This window comes from Salvelinus fontinalis, chromosome 36 (assembly GCF_029448725.1).
Source record: "Salvelinus fontinalis isolate EN_2023a chromosome 36, ASM2944872v1, whole genome shotgun sequence".
NCBI classification, from domain to species: Eukaryota; Metazoa; Chordata; class Actinopteri; order Salmoniformes; family Salmonidae; genus Salvelinus; species Salvelinus fontinalis.
In genome coordinates, this window is record NC_074700.1 from 8,858,826 (window position 1) to 8,878,361 (window position 19,536).

The 19,536-nt window shown below is 46.2% G+C and overlaps 1 protein-coding gene across 1 annotated transcript; it reads right to left on the reverse strand.

Annotated features, from left to right (window-relative positions):
- Positions 1-294: 294 nt before the first annotated feature.
- On the reverse strand, positions 295-17,052 carry LOC129835178 (DNA-directed RNA polymerase II subunit RPB1). Its single transcript, XM_055900615.1, has 28 exons — positions 16,725-17,052; positions 15,724-15,856; positions 15,489-15,625; positions 14,848-15,015; positions 14,423-14,704; positions 14,096-14,257; positions 13,559-13,779; positions 13,341-13,473; positions 13,104-13,228; positions 12,589-12,799; positions 12,291-12,500; positions 11,828-11,996; positions 11,545-11,639; positions 11,151-11,354; positions 10,765-10,987; positions 10,149-10,332; positions 9,485-9,656; positions 8,877-8,982; positions 8,345-8,550; positions 7,811-8,074; positions 7,335-7,542; positions 7,010-7,215; positions 6,626-6,808; positions 5,971-6,174; positions 5,434-5,620; positions 5,037-5,150; positions 4,782-4,931; positions 295-4,680 (listed from the first exon to the last, which is right to left on the reverse strand). Exons 1-28 carry the CDS (start codon positions 16,809-16,811, stop codon positions 3,521-3,523), a joined length of 5,904 nt encoding a protein of 1,967 aa, XP_055756590.1. The 5' UTR covers positions 16,812-17,052; the 3' UTR covers positions 295-3,520.
- Between the last annotated feature and the right edge of the window lie 2,484 nt (positions 17,053-19,536).

Consider the following 19,536-nt stretch of genomic DNA (forward strand, 5'->3'; position numbering starts at 1 on the left):
CCTGTCATGCAAGTTTGTTTACTAACAAATGTGATTCATATTATTGCAGTAGTCATGATCAGTATAGCGATAGCAACAAATTGCCCTTAAAGGGATGGAAAATGTTTTATTGCATAGTAATATGGGGATTATTGATCAGTTAGTCAAGGTAAAGCCTCATATCTAGAATCTGTTTACCCTCACCCATATCCTTGTCTTACCCATTAGAATAGAATACTTCATCATATATGCAATTATGAAGGGATTCATTCAGTTTATTGGTAGGTGACAGCAACTCATAAATTAGACACAACCTGTAGTAAAACTTTTATTTTTTTCTCAAGTCAAAAAAAAACAAAAGATACAGAGAATGAGATATTGGATTGATATCTATACAGTGGAAATTAGTTTTTAATTTAAACATTCTGACTCCCAAGACACGCTGCCCAGTCATACAACTCAAGAAAACCCTCTTTTGACGCACACATGGGAGTCCTGGTATGTTGAATTGACTGGACCACACAGGTAAATCAATGGGATATGGTGGTAGTAGACAAAGTCACCATGTCATGAGGCGATGATGGAAGAGACCAACTGCATGAATTTCAACAGTGCATTGCCAACACTTGTATTCATTGCAGGTGGTACAGTCCAGTCAATTCAAAATCACTTCTGTTGAAAACACATTTGGTAGACAGGGCAAGTTGTACCAAACACGTTCCCGACCGCGAACCGGATAAAAATCGTGACAAATTCAGAACACATCCAAGTTCCAGTCCCATCATGGAATTCTACAGGGATAGAATCCCCCCCCCCCCCCCACCCCACGAGATTCCCAATCACAGGTACGTACACTAGTAGAAAAAGGACAAACACCAATTTCAAAAACAATCAGGATCACTTGTGGATGAACAAGGGGAGGGAGGAGACCCAGCTAGTCCAATCAAAAGTCGGGGGGGGGGGGGGGGGGGGGAAACTTGTCGTATTGCATGGATGGAGTATCCGTGTTCCATAATCAAACAGGCACGAGAATCAAACACTCATCACCTTCATCAAACTAGGCCTAGTAAAGTGTAAGAGCACCTGGAAGTAAATGCAAAGTGTGTCTATGCTTGGCGGGTTTCATAATCTTCAAGGATTCACTGTCACACTAATGTAGTGGGTAGAGGGTTAGAGGCCAAAAGTGCTCTGAAATGTCTGGTCTCTTAAAATGACTGAACTGAAACTTCGAGAGGTTTGTTAACCCAAACGAGGGTTTAAGTCGCCCTCCAGTGTCCAAGAGCGTAACTGACAAACACTAAACATGAACCTGTCTTGTCAACCTGAACTTAGAATTTTCTGCCTGAACCGTAGTATAGCCACTTAGCAGTAACATTTACAGTAGACTATGAAGAGTCACAAATGGACTGCATGCAACATTTTCCTTTTTACATCTTAAAGCAGCAATCAGCAGTTGAAACAAAGCGTCCTCCCCACCACCGTTTCGGTAAAAAGCTGGGGGATGGGGCTGGAGAAACGTAACCACTCAAATTCAAAGACAGAAATGGATGCAAGGACTGACCACCAAAATTAGTTCTAATCATGTTAAGGCTATAGAGTGTATGTTTACAATGTTAAGTTTTATATTTTGGGTTCTGATGGGGTACGACAGTTGAACTTAGCAAACGCAGAATTTATTTTTAAGTTATATTCTTCAAGAATCAATGGGTATATATCAATTTATGTATCCAAAAATGGAGGTAGCAACTGCTGATTTCCCCTTTAAATGAGAATGCGGTGGCCATCTTGGCCCAACTTCGAGCCGGAATGGCAGAAACTTAACAAAGCCATTGGGAAACAGAATGGAAAAGAGATAACGGGGAAACTTAACTTACTCCCCTCCGTCCCGTGCCCCTTCATCCAAAGTACCTGAACACAGACCCTCTTTGCAAACAGCTCTTACAAAGTCACCAGAAGCAACAAAAAACAGGAAATAGAAAAACAAAACAATTGAATCTAAATTTCTCCATTCTTATTCACACAGACGAATAGTAGTATTTTTCCCTCTTAAATACATTTTATGAGCGAGTCCAAACAAAGTAGAGAACTCATTTACATTTGCTAATTAGAATTATGGAACAAGTATTATTTTAAGGTGGGAGGGATTTCAAATAAGAGATCTTCAACTTAAAACGGGAAGATTAAAATGTATTAACAGGTTGCTACTCATGCATAAACAATGACAAAAGCAGCGACGCCAAACAACTAGTATCCCCCATCCACCCAGAAACACTCCATTCTCTCTTAAAACAGAATGATAATTGTCAGATATTATTACTAAGTCTTCCATAAACCCAATTTTACCAGTGTTTTAAAAAAGTGGTTTGCTGAAAAAAAAAAAAAATCTGCTTTTTGCTGTTGTACACAACTCATCTAACGGTGAAGGGTACAGGGATGCTGGTGGGTGTTTTAACATCTTTCAGGCATGACTTTAGGTGGGGGATGGTTGAGGGGAGAAAGGGTTATATGGAACGTCGTGGAGGTGTTACAAAAATGGCAATGACATCTCCACGGAAAGCATATTTTGCCCTGTACACCAGTCTCTCTCTCAGCATCTATGACCTGACCCTCTCCCGTCCTAGGCGATCTTAATTTGCAGCCCTGTACTAAGCGCTGCAAGGAATACAACTACTCCTTTTCACCTGCAGTATTCAGGCAACCCACTCTAGTACTACTTGAATTCCACTGTTCTGAACTGCAGATTAGTAATAGTGTTTCAATTCTGTTCAATCCAATTCCGGTCAACTCATCTCCTTCAACTCTGGCCTGTCTTCTGATATAAAAAAAAAAATCCGCTCAACTTCTTCCTTCCAACCAAAACTGGCAGCAACACCTTTACATTTAGAAAAAAATCTACTAAAGATTATGTACGTTTTAGTAAAATATGCAATAAAGAATCAGCTCAAGTCCTCTAGGTTCTCTTTTTTTTGGGGAAGCTTAAAAGCTTTTTAAGGAGATAAATACATTCCACTGGTAGCTTTTCAAAGGCTTTTGGCAATACTCGAGCTCCCCCGTACAACTACACATCCAACACTGAAGAGGTCAGAGAGAAAGACTGGGTGCAGGTAAACAGGGGGGTGGGTGCGAAAAGAGGGACGTTTTTGTCAATGTGGTAACCACATCGCTCTTCCTCTGCTTTCTCCTAAGTTCTTAACTCTGCTTCAACACCCGCGTGAACATTAAAAAACAAAACGTGTAGTTCAAAAGGCAGCCTTTTCCCCTTGCTAAACAGTTCAAGTCTATCAAATACATAGTAGTAAATATTTTAGGGGGCCCTCCCCCGAGATGGAAGAGGCTGGGGTACAGTGGTCTGAGGGAGGGTCCCCAAAATAAAAGAAATTCACAAGTGGGACCCCCAGGGTTTTTCTTTGTCATGACTCTCCAGGCCACACCACCGGCACTACCAGCAGAGGGGCTATCCTTCAGTATTACAGCCCCAGTCCAGGGGCTTTGAGTAGGGCAGGGAGAGGCTCCTCAGCCCCCTCTCTTCCTCCTGGCTCCCTCAGTTGTTCTCCTCGTCACTGTCATCTGGGCTGATGGCCGGGCTGGTGAGGGTGAAGCTGGGCGAGGGGTTGCTGTAGCCCGGAGACAGGGGGCTGTAGGTGGACCCTTTGGGGCTAGTGGGCGAGTAGGTGGGGGAGGTGGGAGAGTATTTGGGTGAGGTTGGGGAATATGTTGGGGAGGTGGGGGAGTACTTGGGGCTGGTGGGGGTGTAGGTGGGCGAGGTGGGGGAGTAGGTGGGCGAGGTGGGGCTGTACTTGGGGGTCGTCGGGGAGTAAGTCGGGGAGGTGGGTGAGTATTTGGGAGAGGTCGGGGAGTACTTGGGCGAGGTGGGGGAGTATTTGGGGGAGGTGGGGGTGTACTCTGGAGAGCTGGGCGAGTAAGAGGGGGACGTAGGTGTGTATTTGGGGGAGGTGGGTGAGTAGGAAGGAGAGCTGGGGCTGTAGGAGGGAGAGCTGGGGGTGTAGTTGGGAGACTGGGGGGTGAAGCGCGGGCTAGAGGGAGAGTAGGATGGAGAGGTGGGAGAATAAGAGGGGGAGGTGGGGGAGTAGTTGGGGCTGGTGGGGGTGTAATTGGGGGAGGTGGGGGAGTAGGAGGGGGAGGTGGGAGAGTAAGAGGGGGAGGTGGGAGAGTAACTGGGCGATGTTGGGGTGTAGTTGGGTGAAGAGGGGCTGTAGCTTGGAGAGGTGGGGGAGTAAGAGGGGGAGGTAGGGGAATAGGAGGGGGAGGTAGGGGAGTAGGAGGGTGAAGTGGGTGAATAGGAGGGGGAGGTGGGAGAGTAAGAGGGTGAGGTGGGGGAGTAGCTAGGCGATGTGGGGCTGTAGCTTGGAGACGTGGGGCTGTAGCTGGGGGAGGTAGGGGAGTAGGAGGGAGATGTGGGGGAGTAAGAGGGTGAGGTGGGTGAGTAAGATGGGGAGGTAGGAGAGTAACTGGGGGACGTAGGGGAGTATGAGGGGGAGGTCGGGGAGTAGCTGGGGGAGGTGGGTGAATAGGAGGGTGAGGTGGGGCTGTAGTTGGGGCTGGTGGGGGAGTAAGAGGGGGAGGTGGGGGAGTAGGAGGGGGACGTTGGGGAGTAGCCCGGGCTTTGCGGGGTATATCCCCCAGGAGAGCGGGGCTCGTAGGCCGGGGAGGTGGGGGAGTAGTTGGGAGACATGGCACCCCCTGGAAAAGTAAACAAGGAACTCATTCATTAATTCATTCCAAAAAGGTCCTGTGTCAGTTGATATTTCAAACCAAACTGGATATTTTGTATGGTGACTAACCTGGAGAGGGGATATAGGGGCTGGCTGGTCCAGGGGACCCAGGAGATCCAGGGGTAGGGGACCAGGCCGGGGAGTAGCCCGGAGAGAAGCCACTGGCGTCGGACGCTGCGCTGGGAGAAAAGCCTGCAGCTCCAGGGGTCATCCCGCTGCCTGTACGTCAAAGAGTCAGAGTTAATGGAACAGTACAGTAGAAGGTGGTATGGAATACGCTGTACTACCAGAATATTGTCAAAGTCAACCCAGTTTGGGGCTTACCGATGCTGGGGGACCAGGCACCGTAGGCGGGGGTGGCTCCAGTGTTCCAGGGGGTCATGGCTGGAGACATGCCACTCATGGGACTGGGCGCAGAGCCAAAGAACATTCCGGTGGCTAAAAAGAGGAAATAGAGAAGTACCGACATCTCATTATCTAAAAGTCTGGATACTTTGTGTATATATTTTGCATAGAACGTAGGCTTTTTCCAACATAGTTACACTCAGAATGTAATCGTAGACAAATTGGTCTACACCAGACCATTTCTGACTTCACATCTGTCTGAATTCAAACCTTGGGAGTTGATATGGTGATGGGAACAGCCACATTGCGTGAACAATTACGTTTAAAGTCACGCTGTGCGGAAAACAATTTCTCCATTATATTCTCGGCAACTCACGTCCAGCCACGCTAATGCCAGGGATGTTGGTTGGGATCTCCATGCCGTATTTGCACTTCTCAGCATCCAGCAGCAGGTCGAAGCAGCCCGTCCCGCAGGGGGCCAGCTGGCCCAGCATGATGTTCTCAGACACACCCTTCATGGGGTCACTCTCCCCGTGGGACGACGCCTCCATCAGCACATCCACCTGGGACAGGGAGGATATTGACAGTGAGTGGTGGAGTATACAGGGTGCTGACTGATCTACACTATCATTTTAATTTCATTGTTTAACTTTTGTTTATACTGATTCGTTTCATTGAGATAACTTTTTATTTTTTTTAAAGTTGCTTTGTCATCAGAGACGTGTTGGTCTAGTCAAGGTTGGTAACTAGAATGCTCCTATGAAGTAGCTTTATGGATTCTGTAGCTAGTGGAAGAGCCAACTGACGACTGTCGTAAAATGGTAAGTACGACCTGCTAACACAATGGACCACAAAACCACCAAGTCCCATCGTCCCCTTCCCTCCCTCCACTTTCCCCTGTCCGAACACTCACAGTCTCCTCAAAGGAGCACTTCATGAGGGGTCCCGTGTCCTGTCTGTTGATGCCGTGACGCGTGATGGCCATCAGGTGACCGCGGCACGTCATGGTGTCGCAAAGCAACGACAAGTGGCGGTAGTTGACGTAGGAACCGTCAAAGGAGATGACGTGGTTCAACTCCCTCTCCAGAGCCTTGCGCACAGCCTCGATACCCAGCACCTAGAAAGGAGGGGACCGGAGTGAGTAATGATATCCTGACATGTTTTGGCTATGCTGTTATTCATGTACTTCTCAGGTTCAGCAGTAAAGTAGAGATGAATAGGTTTAACAATGTCGAGTTGGAATTCCTTGTTTAACTCCCAAAGAGTGCTTTTGTGAATATAAAATTGTAACGGACATTTAAACTGGTCCCTTACGACAGACAATACAAATCAGAAATCATATATATATTTTTTAAATCAGTCGTAACCGTCGGTAACTACAATAGTTAACTACAATAATAGGTAACTACAATAGTTACAATAGTAACTACAAAAACTACTGTAGCTAGCTATTGTAACTATCACAGCCATTTGTAACCATCGGTGACCGTAGTCTAATCGGTACAATTATAATCGATCGGTTACTATCATAACTTGCGTAGCTATCCAACTATGGTACCTAACCGTACCGTGAAGATCTCTACGATGTCGTTGGAGGTGGTTCTGACGGGGTCCACGTCCTTCTCGCTGAGGACCCTCATCAGTCCTACGCCGTCTGTCTCCAGGATCCACTCTTGCAGGGCCTTGAACTCTCCCTCCTCCGTAATGATGATCTTCTTCTTGTTGTCAGTCTGGGGCAAGTGCATGTACACCTAGGGGAGAGGAGACAGGGGAAGTACTATAGATCAATAGCTGATGGGTTAATGATCCGGGTAGGTTTCTGCCATGTTGTTTAGGTCAATCAGTTCGTATGAGATATCGAAGACGATTGGGTGCGGAGATGTTAAAACGGTGCCACGGCGCAGTTTTTAAAAAAGCAACAAAGTAGGTGTTTGTGTGACCCCCTCCGTTACCTTGCTGATCTGCTCGATGCCCTGCAGCGTCATGTCCGTCAGCATGTTGGATTCGATGCACCTCAGGAACACGTCGTCGTCCATCTTGTCCACCACCTCCTCGTCCTCGTGGAATTTGTTTTCGTCGCTGTTCATGATGCGGATTCGCAGAACCAGCTTCTCGGCGTTGTCGTCATTGAAGATACAGTTCAGGTCGTCTCCGAAACCTTCAGGGAGAGAGGTCGCATTTAGCAATAAGGAGCGTGTGGGTCCTTTTTACCAGAATGCTTCATTATATATCCAAATCATGTATTGGAAGTGTGCGTGTGTCTGTGTGCATCCCCACCTGCATTGATCTTCTCAGCGATCTGCTCCATGGTCAGCTTGCGGTCAGTCATGTGTTTGCGGTCAAGCTCAATGCGGAGCAGCCAGGGTGAGATGCGGGTCACGTCGAAGTCGGGCATCTCATAGTAGACATTGACCCACTCCTGGTCCTCCGTCACCACCGTACTCTGGGGGTTAGGGTCGTAGTAGATGGCCGTGTTGGCCGTCACCTGGGAGGGAGGATGGCTGGTTAATTATCGTAAAAATCAGTATGCAACCTATAAAAGCAGATATTGTAATAACTTTATTTATTAATAACATTTAATAATTTCTTAAAATAAAACAAGGCTCGAGAAATAAATGTCGGTCTGACAAACCACTGATGAGGAACTGCCTTCAAGGATGTAACGCTATTAACTGTGGAAACCTTCAAATAGCCTGTCTATGCCACCCACGTGTTTAGCCACCCCCCCATATCACATATTCTCCACTGTTCACCTTTCTGAGGGTAGTGTGTTCCAGGCGACAGAGGATATCCTTGGCCCTCTCGGCGTCGCGGGCCGCCTGGCCCAGCAGGAACACGGTGAGGGACGGGGTCTTGGGCCGCTTGGAGATGTTGATCAACTCCTTGAGACGCGGCACGCCCAGGGTGACGTTCTTGGCCGACACGCCGGCGTAATGGAAGGTGTTCAGGGTCATCTGGGTGGCGGGCTCTCCCAGCGACTGGGCAGCTAACGCCCCCACCATCTCGCCCGGATGGGCCTAGAGGATGGAGAAGAAGTGTTCAGATAAAAATTATGGAATTAGATTAGTGTAATGATGGAAAAGCCATGCATGGATTCTTTCCTAAATAATGCTGTAAAAAATATCCTAGATCATGCTCTAGGCTTCGTTTTCTACACTGTCCATGTACATCTAATCCCATCTCTTTAGTTCATAACAATCAGTTTAAGTGTTGACACTCGATCTCCCCCTTTCAACCTCTCCCAGCACACTGTGTGTGTGTGTGAAAGAGCGAAAGAGTCAACTCACGATGGATTGGTTGAACTTGGACTCAATCTCCCCCAGCAGCCAGTCGTAGGCCTCGGTGCTCAGTCTGAACTCGTCTGTCATGCGTCGGGAGCTCAACGTGGAGCGCAGGTGGATGTTGAAGAGCAGCGTGGCGTTCTGCTGGGCCTGTCTGCTCAGGTGGTCCTCGCCGTTCACAATCACCAACTTCGTACTCAGCTCCTGGACACCTGCGGCGTGCAGACAAGAGCAGGGAGACGTTTAAGAAGGTCATATGTGTCATTTTATATGCGATTTAGCCTGGCTAGTGGTCCAGAGAAAATTGCTTCGAGAGATTTTGATTTGGTACCAAGACTGCAGAAATGTCAACGCGATTTACTTGGTTACTGAACAAAAAGTGTTGCAAATTCTTGTCTTTCGTAGCTAGAGATGCAGTTTACACTAAAAAGTGTAATCAACCTTTTAAAACTCAAGACGATATGGCACATCTTTAGGGGGTCTCTTCAAATATGAGTCAATGGTGGCTGCAAAGTGTACGAGTGTGGTAGATACCTACCCTGTACGACTCGTAGGGGGTTGAGGTCTGTGGGGGTGCGGGGGTTGATCCTGAAGATCTTCTGGGCGTTCCAGATCATCCTGGCCAGGTTGCAGGGCAGCACCACCTAGTGGGGAGCAGGGACATAACGCCTTTAGTGTTGGACATCCCCGTTGCATTGGTCTGAATCAGTGGGATATGCTAGCAGTGGTGACGTGTGCGAGAGTTCCTGGGAGTACATAGAAGTGAATGAGTTACGCATGTGTGCGCGTGGAGAACCTGGAGATGTACGCCATGTGTATGCACAGATATGCCTGTGTGCGAATGAGCCAGGATGTGTACACATACGCTAGTGCAAGGGTGTCCAGAACTGTGTTAATTCATTTTTCTTGTTTTACCCCCCCCCCCACGTCTCAATATTACAATGAAACGTTGAGAAAAAAATATTCAAAATAGATGTTCTGTCCATGTCAATGCTTAAAGACAGTGTAGTCAAAAATGTGACCGTTGATTGAAATCAACCATAATTATTTGATGAGAAGAATAACAGCTGCACTGTGCCTCTAAGGCTTGTGATTTACCTGTTGGAGACCCCTGCGCTAGTGTGTTTGTCTCTCTCTCGCCCTCACCTTACTGTCCCCAGTGGGGAAGATGGCCCTCAGAATCTCCCGGTCATCCTTCATCTTCTCATACTCCCTCTCCAGGGCACTCTGCACCTGGGCGTTGGTCATCACATCCTTCACCACGTCCTCCTGCAGGGTCCGCCTCAGAGCCCGCTCGTTGGTGCAGTCAAATCTGAACCTAGTAGCCCGAGGGTGGATTAGGGAAGGATGAGATAAGACAGACAGTAGAGAGTTAAGCCAGTTGACCGTGGACAGTGAGCTGATGTTTTTAAGACCATCAAATAGTAGTGACTAGACAGAGGGTTTAGCATTAGGGCATGGGTGATTAAGGTCGTGGAGAGGTGAAGTCTATGATATCCAATGTCACACGGTCAACCAATAGGAGAGGAAAGCTTGTACTAGTTTTTTTTTTTAAACTAGTACAAACAATCATCGAATGACTAAGATGGAATACGTCATTAAACACTTTCATAGACCTCAATGAGTGCACAAGCCTGGTGTCAGATCAGTTTTTCCTATATAGCCAACTCATATGGTCGTTGGCGTGACAGTGACCAGCTTTGGGAATTGGTCCGACAGCTCCAACGAATCTAGTACCCTTATCCACAACTCTAGCCATCATTGTACTTCCCCGCCCCTTTCTCTCTCTCCACTCCCCTTCACCACTCACTTCTTCTCGAAGGCCTTGTTGGAGGGCTTGAGCGTGGCCATGTTCTGGAACTCCACAGCCTCCCCGGCCAGGCCGTCCTCTCCGTAGCGCAGCTGCACCACCTGGTTGATAGAGTTCCTCACCGTGGCGTCGTACTTCACCATCACAGACTCCATGGACTTGATCAGACGACGCTGGATGTAACCTGAAGGACATCAGATAAGGACTGAGGTTAGAAGAGTATTTAAACCTGGGGGAAAATCCATCTACCTACTGAACTATCATTGCGGTCATGCGTCTCCTCTCCCTAATCGTGCAAGGGTCGTAACAGTCACCCCTTCATTAACAAGTGCTTCTAATCAGCTTATAGCCTGACCCTAACCTCTACCCCTTGCCTCTCCCCCTTCAATCACCAGTCACTGTCCCCAACATCTTCCCCCCATACCTTCAGTATGTTTCGTCAGTATAGGATCTTATTTTAAAATGTATGTAGTCCTTGAGCTGTTCTTGTCAATTAATGTTCTGTTTTATGTCATGTTTCATGTTGTGTGGACCCCAGGAAGAGTAGCTGCTGCTTTCACAACAGCTAATGGGGATCCTTAATAAAAAGAAACTCTTGCTTCCCCCCTTCACTCACCGGTCTCGGCGGTCTTCACAGCCGTGTCGATAAGCCCCTCCCTGCCTCCCATGGCGTGGAAGAAGAACTCTGTGGGCGTGAGGCCGGCCAGGTACGAGTTCTCCACGAAGCCTCTGCTCTCGGGGCCGTAATCATCCTTGATGAAGTGGGGGAGCGTTCGGTGCTTGAAGCCGAAGGGGATACGCTTACCCTCCACGTTCTGCTGCCCCACCACCGCAATAACCTGAGGGCCAGAGAAAGGGAGAGACAGATGGTAGAGAAAGAAAAAGTGTGTGAGGTTAAGGGGTGTAAATCGAAGCCCGTAGTGTAGTGTTTTAAAACACTTGTAACAGGGGGGGAAAAATCGTTTATTTTTTTATATATATTTTTTGGATCCCTGGTCGTACCTGAGAGATGTTAATCTTGGAGCCTTTGGAGCCGGCCACCACCATAGACTTGAAGTTGTTGTACTCAGACAGGGACTTCTGGGCGGAGGAACCGGTTTTGTCACGGGCGTCGTTGAGGATGCGATTCACCTGGTTCTCGAAGGTCTGCCTCAGCGTGTTGCCAGGGGTGGGCTCCAACTCGTTGTTGTGAGCCTTCTCAATGACCTGAAGAGGAATACAGGAAGAAAATTAAGGGAGTTCGAGACAGAGGGGCTCACATCTTTTATTCCATTCTATATTATCTCAAAAGGAATTTCCAGAGGATGTCCCCACTGTGAATACAAGATTTATTTTGAAGGAATATTCTGGAAGTGTGAAGGTATATTTTAGAGTCACCATGAGAGAAGGGACTTACCTCTATTACATCCTGTTTGGCCTTCTTGATGGTGTTCTGGATGTCCAGGTATGTCTTTGCATCAGCAATGGAGTCACCAATACCGATAGAGGCACCTACAGAGAGAAAATATGAATATTAAGGAAAAACGGGTAACAGTGACTAAAATATCTGCATTTAGAGGAATTTAACCCATAACCCCAAAATAGAACCGATTAATTTATGACTTCAAGTGGATTTCAAAGGAGTTGCCTTGTACCCACTGACGCCCTCTTCCCAGTGCCCACTCAGCCCAGGTCCTTACCCTCAATGAGCAGCCAGTTGTTGACCACCGTCTGGATGTTGGAGTAGAAGAGGCGGGTGACGTCGTGGCCCATCTCCAGGAAACAGATGTGGACCAGGGAGCCAGCAGAGGTACCCAGTGACTTCTTACACAGGATGCCCATGATCAGCTCCCCGTTCTCCACTATCACCTGGGGAAACAGACAGGACATTAGATAATAGTATTTTACGCACATTGGGTTAGGATCCATTCATGGTTCTGTGTTAGGTGTGGCTAGCGTTCTGGCACAAAATGGCTACCTTTTTACACATTTGTGGTAAATTGATAGCATTCTAAGATGGGGACTTATAAACCACAACGAAACTAAAGAACGTACACAATAAAAGCCTGTATTCCGCACACACCGCAACATTTGTTATACAAATCCTCCTTGTCACTTGAGAATCTCATGGTGTCTCGCCAGTTTAGTGTTCGGTGTTCCTACCTTGGTGTCCCCAGGAGAAATGTGCTTGTAGGGCCCACTGTCCTCCTCGTCTGGGTGGGTGCTGTGTGTTCGGATGGCGTTGATGTGGCCCGGGATGATAAGGCTGAAGATCTGCTTGCCAGTCCAGAGTGGGCGGGGCTTCAGGATGGCTGGCTGGGGCACCTTGCCGTCCCAAGTGGACAGGAACATCAGGAGGTTCATCACATCACCCTGAGGGACAGATCATATTAGCGAATAAGTGGAGGAAAGACGTGTGTTTGGGGCTGATCTATCCCTTTAAAAACGTTCCCCTCCTTACCCGCTCTAGGAAGACGTCCCTTTTGGTGAACTTGCGCACGGCGGTGAGTGTGTCCTGCACGATGCCCATGACGGGCCTGTTGGACTGGGGGGTGACGATCATACGAGGCACCATGGCAAGCTCCTGGATCTCAGCTCTCGTTTCCAGGGACTGAGGGAGATGCAGGTTCATCTCATCCCCATCAAAGTCAGCATTGTACGGAGTGGTTACACTGTAGAACAGGGGCAGAGTGGTTAATGTCACCGTCCTGGATCCGTTATGTCATGTGGTCAATGTGTGCAATGTGTTCGCATTTGCTTTTAATTTTTTTTCGGGAAAATTGAGCCAAGAAATCATCCGATACTATACGAGCACTAGTCCCAATCCTGAAATGATATTTGTTCTGTATCAACTCTCTACCCAACATTCCTGTCAGTGTTTACGCCAACAAACACCTTCTCAGGTATCTGGGTGTAGTCTGCAACTGGGCCAGTCTGACAGACTTGAAGGGATAATTCAAGACTTGATAGATGTACCTGAGGTTCATTCGGAAGGTGGACCAGGGAAGGATTCGGACTCTGTGCCCCATCATAGACATTTTATGTAAAGTGGGCTGTCTGTTGAAGATGATGATGTCACCGTCGCACATATGTCTTTCCACCTGATGGAGACAAAAATGAGTTCATAAAAGTGACATTGCATTACATCAAGTCCAAGTCACTCGGTAAACATTCCACAAATAAATGACGACCATCTTGTCTTTTGAGGGTCACCTTGTAGCCGATCTGGAGGTGAAGGTCACTTGGTTTGGGGTGGAACCGCAGGTCGATTCTGTCCCCGTTGTCTCGGATGATATATTTGGCTCCTGGATACTGGCTGTTGCCTCTGCGCACCAGCTCCTGTAACCTGGTGACATATAGGACCGTCAACATTAGAACCAATACACTGTCAGTTTAAACAGTAAACAATTGGTTTAGTCTCTCTGCCGTACCTGTCAATGTTAAAGGGTGTGACGATTTCTGGGAAAGTCATGTTGGCGGCGATTGAGCGCGGGACCCCCACTTGGTCGATCTGCAGGTTGGGGTCGGGGGTGATGACGGTTCGGGCGGAGAAGTCCACACGTTTCCCCATCAGGTTACCTCGGACTCGTCCCTCCTTCCCCTTCAGACGCTGTTTTAAGGATTTGAGCGGGCGGCCCGATTTTTGCATTGCCTGGGAGTTAAGAGAAAGTTCAATATCAGCACAAGCAGATTCAGAACAGAGCTGACGATCCTTCACAACTATCAGCAATCATTGAAAATTAAATAAACCCAGTTATTATGGGTTGAATAGGTGGTCTTATGGGTCTAACACAAGAGCACTTTTAATAGTATTCTTTAGTCTTACTTTAATGTATTTTGACAGTATTCAATTCAAACAAAGACCGTAAGAGTACATCTCTATCGTAACAATCTACATTGGCATGGGTAAGAAGTACAGTAATGTTGTGCCAATTGGTGCCCTCAAGCGTCACTGCTACTGTGCGTACCCTGGGCAGGCCTGGCAGCTCGTTGTCCACCATGGTGGCCACGTGGAACTGCAGCAGCTTCACGTCCTCAGCAATGACGTGGGCCGCCGCGCCGCTCTGCTCGTTCCGCCGCAGCTGGTTGTTGATCTTGACTATGTCGGCCAGCTTGTGTGTCAAGTCGTCCTGGGTGACAGGAAAAAGGACACGACGCGGTTAAACGACGATGGTAAAACAAACGAGTTGAACAATCTCAACAGCGGCAGGCAAAATGACTCGAAAGTCACCGAACCCCCTTCAATTCTTTACATTTCGGTGAAAACTCTTCAACAGTTAGTCATTCTTCCTCACCTGGTTACGGGCGGAGCCTTGCATGACAACGGCGGGCCGAACAGCTAGCGGCGGCACAGGGAGTACCGTGACAATCATCCACTCGGGCCGGGAGAACTTGGGATCAAGGCCCAGGATGACGTCCTCCTCGTCCGAGATGCGTTTGAAGATCTCGTAGACACGCTCGGGGCTCAGCAGGATCTTCTTCTCCTGCGAGTCCTCGTTCACATGCTTCCACTCAGCGTACAGCTCCAGGCCCGACCGGCGGATACGCGGCTGGTAGCGCCCGCAGCCACCATGGCCCTGGGAGAGTGAAGGAGAGTGTGTGTTACAAGAGGACCATGAGGAAATAAAAGATGTTATGCGAGATGAGAGCACACAAAGAAAATAAAAATGCGTTTAAGTATTGATGGCCTACAAATGACAAGCGTCCCCGCTGACAGTACCTTTTCCTTAGTTATGTCCTCACTGTCGTGCTCCACTCCAAACTTGTTATCCATCTCCTCTCCGCCCTCGCAGATGTTCTTGCCTTTACACAAGTCATACACGTGGGTCAAACGCTTCCTGGGCTGCCCCTTGGACTTCTGCAGGATGTCTTTGATCTTTGGATTATTCTAGAAGGAAGGAGACACCAGGGCCATTCTTTAACATTACAGATAGAAATACCACAAATAGAGCCGACGTGATTCCTTATTCTACATGTCAGAGATGCATGTTCGTTCTACATAGCATATTTATATCTGAACGTTTCAAAGCGGTTCGTCCTGCTGAACACGCCCCATCACATCAACAAGACAATGGAATATGTGTAATATAATTCCATGTAAGGACTAACATGTAATCATCAGTATGCCTTGATCCATAATTCTTATACCCATCGGATAAAAATCAATTAGATATATCAGGAGTATATGCAGTGTTAAATATTCTGTGTATGCTGTGCGGCGTGGAAGTAGGGGTATTGTTTTTTGTCTGGAGTGTGCCATGTTGTGAGTATTGAATACGGGAGCAGATTGGGAGCAGATTGGTACATGTTACATATAGGTTGTGTAGCGGTAGTGTGAGGAAGGAATGGAGGGTTACGGACCGTGTCAACCAGCAGCTTGGAGCAGGAGTAGCAGACACACCGGAGGACCTTCATGATCTTGTTGACAAAGCCCACGTGGAACACAGGCTTCGCCAGCTCTATGTGGCCGAAGTGGCCTGGGCATTCTGTCATGTTACCTGAACAGCGAAAACAATGTTGTTTTTTTACGACATTCCAGCACAGTAGTGGTGACCTAACCACAAAATCACAACAACATCCTGGTAACTTCCTGTACCTGCACATGTTTGACACCTTCCGGATCGTTCGATGACCCCTTGTCTGGGGTCCATCAGCCCACCGAGTTTGGGACGCCCTCCTTCTGTGGTCTCGGGATACTTGATTCCCCCTTCTGTGACAGACATCCGTTTCTAGAGGGAGAACCATGGTCAACATCAAACCCAGTACCAAAAAATGAACAGCCTAAGTAAATACACATAGAACAGTAAAGTAGTCACAAGTTCACAGACATTGGAAAATGGCTTACATACTTCTCAAACCAACTTAAGGTCACCTGAAACTATTTCAAAACAAATAACCCCTGCAAAATCAGTGATTGAATCAAGATATGACAGCCGTACCTACTACTCAATAAGAGCAGTGGTACACTTTGATCAAAGTTGCATTTCCAAACCAGTATTGATACTCTTGACAAATCAATTGAGGTCCAACTAATTGGATAAAATCAATTGAGGTGAGAAAATTGACTAGAGGATTATGTAAACAATGTATTCTATTGCCAAGAAACCATTATTATTCTAAACTAATAATAAAACATAACGTAAAGAAAACATGCATAGCTTTGACTTTAATGACGTTACCTTTTATTATGATATACCACATATAGATTACAACAAGAGGGAACATCTAGTGTTTGTGAATGTAACTTTCTGGGAACAGAACAAAATATCCAAGTTCAATAAAAGTAGCTAAATGTATTTGTTTACATGTATTTAAAAAATATAAAGGGAGATTGATTCATGACATATGGTTTAGCTCAGATGGAAAATACTGTGTGCTGAAAGTTTGTCGAACTTCCTACAACATGCTGTTGCTAGCTAGCTAGCTCAAGCTCCAACATGGCTTAGCTAGCTAACGTTAGCTAGGCTAGCTGTAAGCTACTTCCTTTGTAGCACATCCATTGTCATCAATGATACATTCTAGGTATAGTCATGTAAAAGATCAATGTGAGAACGTTCAGAAAGTAAACGAATCCCCCCACCCCAAAGCAAAACCTACAAGCTCATCTGGGCTGATGATGCCGAATTGCACTCTCTTGATGAGGCGCAATGGGCATGCGCTGTCGCCGGAGGGCGGTCCGTGCATCCTGTCTATTCAAAGAGACGCGTCCTCCCTCGGCACGCCGCTTTTGTAAGAAGGAATAGCTTTAAATTGTCACCAGGACTCTGGCCAAACCGCCAACGGTGACCGGAATGTCTCCGAAAGCGATATCCTGAGAACCCACGTTGTTTACTGCCTTAGGAGTCTATTTATTTACTATTTACTCCTATCCACTATGACTACCAGCTGTCCCCCTTTCTTTTTCTGATCTACACTCCAGCGCGCTCTAAGCGCATCTGAGCTTGAAAACGGCCAACGCGTGTTTATATAGACTGGAGACTTTGGTACAGGTTGACACACTCAACGAAGCAGGGGCTGAACAGTCAGGAGGCGGGTTATGGATCTGTGTAGTAAAACGTTAATTGGCTACACAGGATCACAACATGAATAATGCATTTCATAGGACGTATGACCAATGGAGGCTTACGTTTTCTTCTTTAACCAATTGAAACATAAGGCGGGCACTAAATTGGCTGACATGTTCACCATTGGTCAGATCAGAGCAGAGGAGGGGCTACAATGTATATTTGGTTGTAGTTCTATTAATATTCATTAAGATGCCGTGTGGTTGGTCAATTATAACATTAATGTACATGAGTACATAAAGATTGACCAATGTCTATAGAGATATGGTCGCGTTGGGATAACTTTCGTTAAACCCGCCTTGTTCCCGATCTTTGCCGAACTTTACCGATTCGTAATTTTTCCCTCTAAGCAAAACTAAAAAAAATCTGTCTTGTCTCGTTCGTCTCGCTCTGGATCAGCTACGACTCTGGAAAAAGAAGCTTGCGCATGAGGCCTACCTCGACCTTTCGTAAATCAAAGGCATATTTAACTAGTTTGTTCTTTGTTTTGTATTTAAAACCAGTTTATTGTAGTTCGTTTTCGACCTTTTTTAAGAATATGTCGAAATTACTGTTATTTTATGACAACATTTTGGTTTTTACGGGACTATGCAAGAATCCTCGGTCTCAAGTATCAAGCGATCAGTGTTCTTTTCAGTACTTCAACTGGGAAAGTCTGGGAAAAGCCTGCGGTGTTAAATTACAATATCCGTGAAATACTTTACCATAATTTAAACGGGAAAGCTTGAAATACACGTTTTTAGAGCAAACGTCGCTATAATTTGTAATGTAAATTGATGATTTTTCTGAATTAGGGACGAGATTGGAAGGCCACGTTTAACGCAGTGACACAGCCTGGCTTTGGCGGTAAGAAGTGTCTTGTTAGCTAACAAAAGTCAATGTAAAATTCAAAATGTATAGTTATGAACTAGTTACATCAACTAGTAAACTAACATTTGGTTGGTTTTAAGTCAAGTATTAATGTTTTATTATCCTCAAGAGTTAGATAATAGCCTAAGAAGACTTAGTAGGAAACGTTAGCTTGCTAGAGATGCAGCCAGCTAGCAGCGTTACCCCTTTGTGGGAGTAAGCGAGCTAAACAGTGAAACCCGCCAGTTGGATACGGTAACTATTTAAGGATGGCAAATTAGCAACTTGTTTTAGAAAACATTATTTTAACGCTAATTTATTTGCTACAATGTCACCGATGCCATTATAGACGCATCTGATGGCTTTAATCTGTTGTTTAGTTGGCAAACAAAAATGGCCACCGGGACTCCTGGGAGACCGGGTCGCTAACTAACAAGCCAACCTCAAACACTTATGTGCCATGTTGTTCAAAGGCATAACTTGGCGTGTAAATTCATAGGAAATACAGGGTGGCATTTAATGTTCGTTTTGATAATTTTGTTAACTAACGTTACCTGACTTAGTTATTTATCCACATGTTGCGTGGTCTGTTAGCTGGCTGGCTAGCTAACCGAGTTGTAGACATGGTCAAACCACTATGGCCATGGTTTTGTCTGTCACTGTCAGAGCAGATAACAACTCATGACATTTCCTGTTAATATCTTCAATATACGTACAAATATTTAATAGGATACTTGACTATGTACACGAATATTTGTTTCCCTGTCTGTATTGCTTGCTAGTAACTATAGTTACCAAATTGCTAACTTTGTACATTCGTTGGAACCTCGTCTCAACATGGCGGTGTTGTGACTGGTGCTTTTTGCTTCTTGTTGGCAAGAAAAATGGAGTCTTGTTAGGTACCAGCTAACTTGAAAGTTGGCCTTCACCAGAATGTATTGAGCATGCCTTGAAAAGAGTTGAAGATCGATTGTGTAACGTTCGATTGCTTCATGTTGGCTAGTCAGTAATGTATACAGTGAGTTTAATCAAGTAAAGCGCTTGATTTTCTCAGTTTCACAAATTGCCTGTTTCCACAGTGCATACAGTTAGCTTCTTGTTATCCTGTCTTGTCAACAAGCTTGCATGCCAATTTGGTTTGTCCTACATGTCGCAAAAGTTAGGCTATATTTCAACTATAAGTTCCAGACTAATCAACAAGTAGCCTACTTCACTAGGCACCGGAGGTGTTTTCACTATAGCCTGTTACATAATATAATAATCTTGTTAGATCTGGAGTTGGACCAAGGACGGCTACTGTCGACATTGTTTACACAACTCTAGCTACAGCACATTTCTCCAATGCCAAGAGGTCTTTAACAAAAAATACAGTTTATACCCTAAAGCGCCTACATATATTTTAGAATGTTCTCCTTTAACCAGATTTTGGTGTGTTCTTGCTTAAATATGTGGCCTGCAGGAGGGTTTTTAGAGAAGAGAAAGTATGTTTAAAAGGG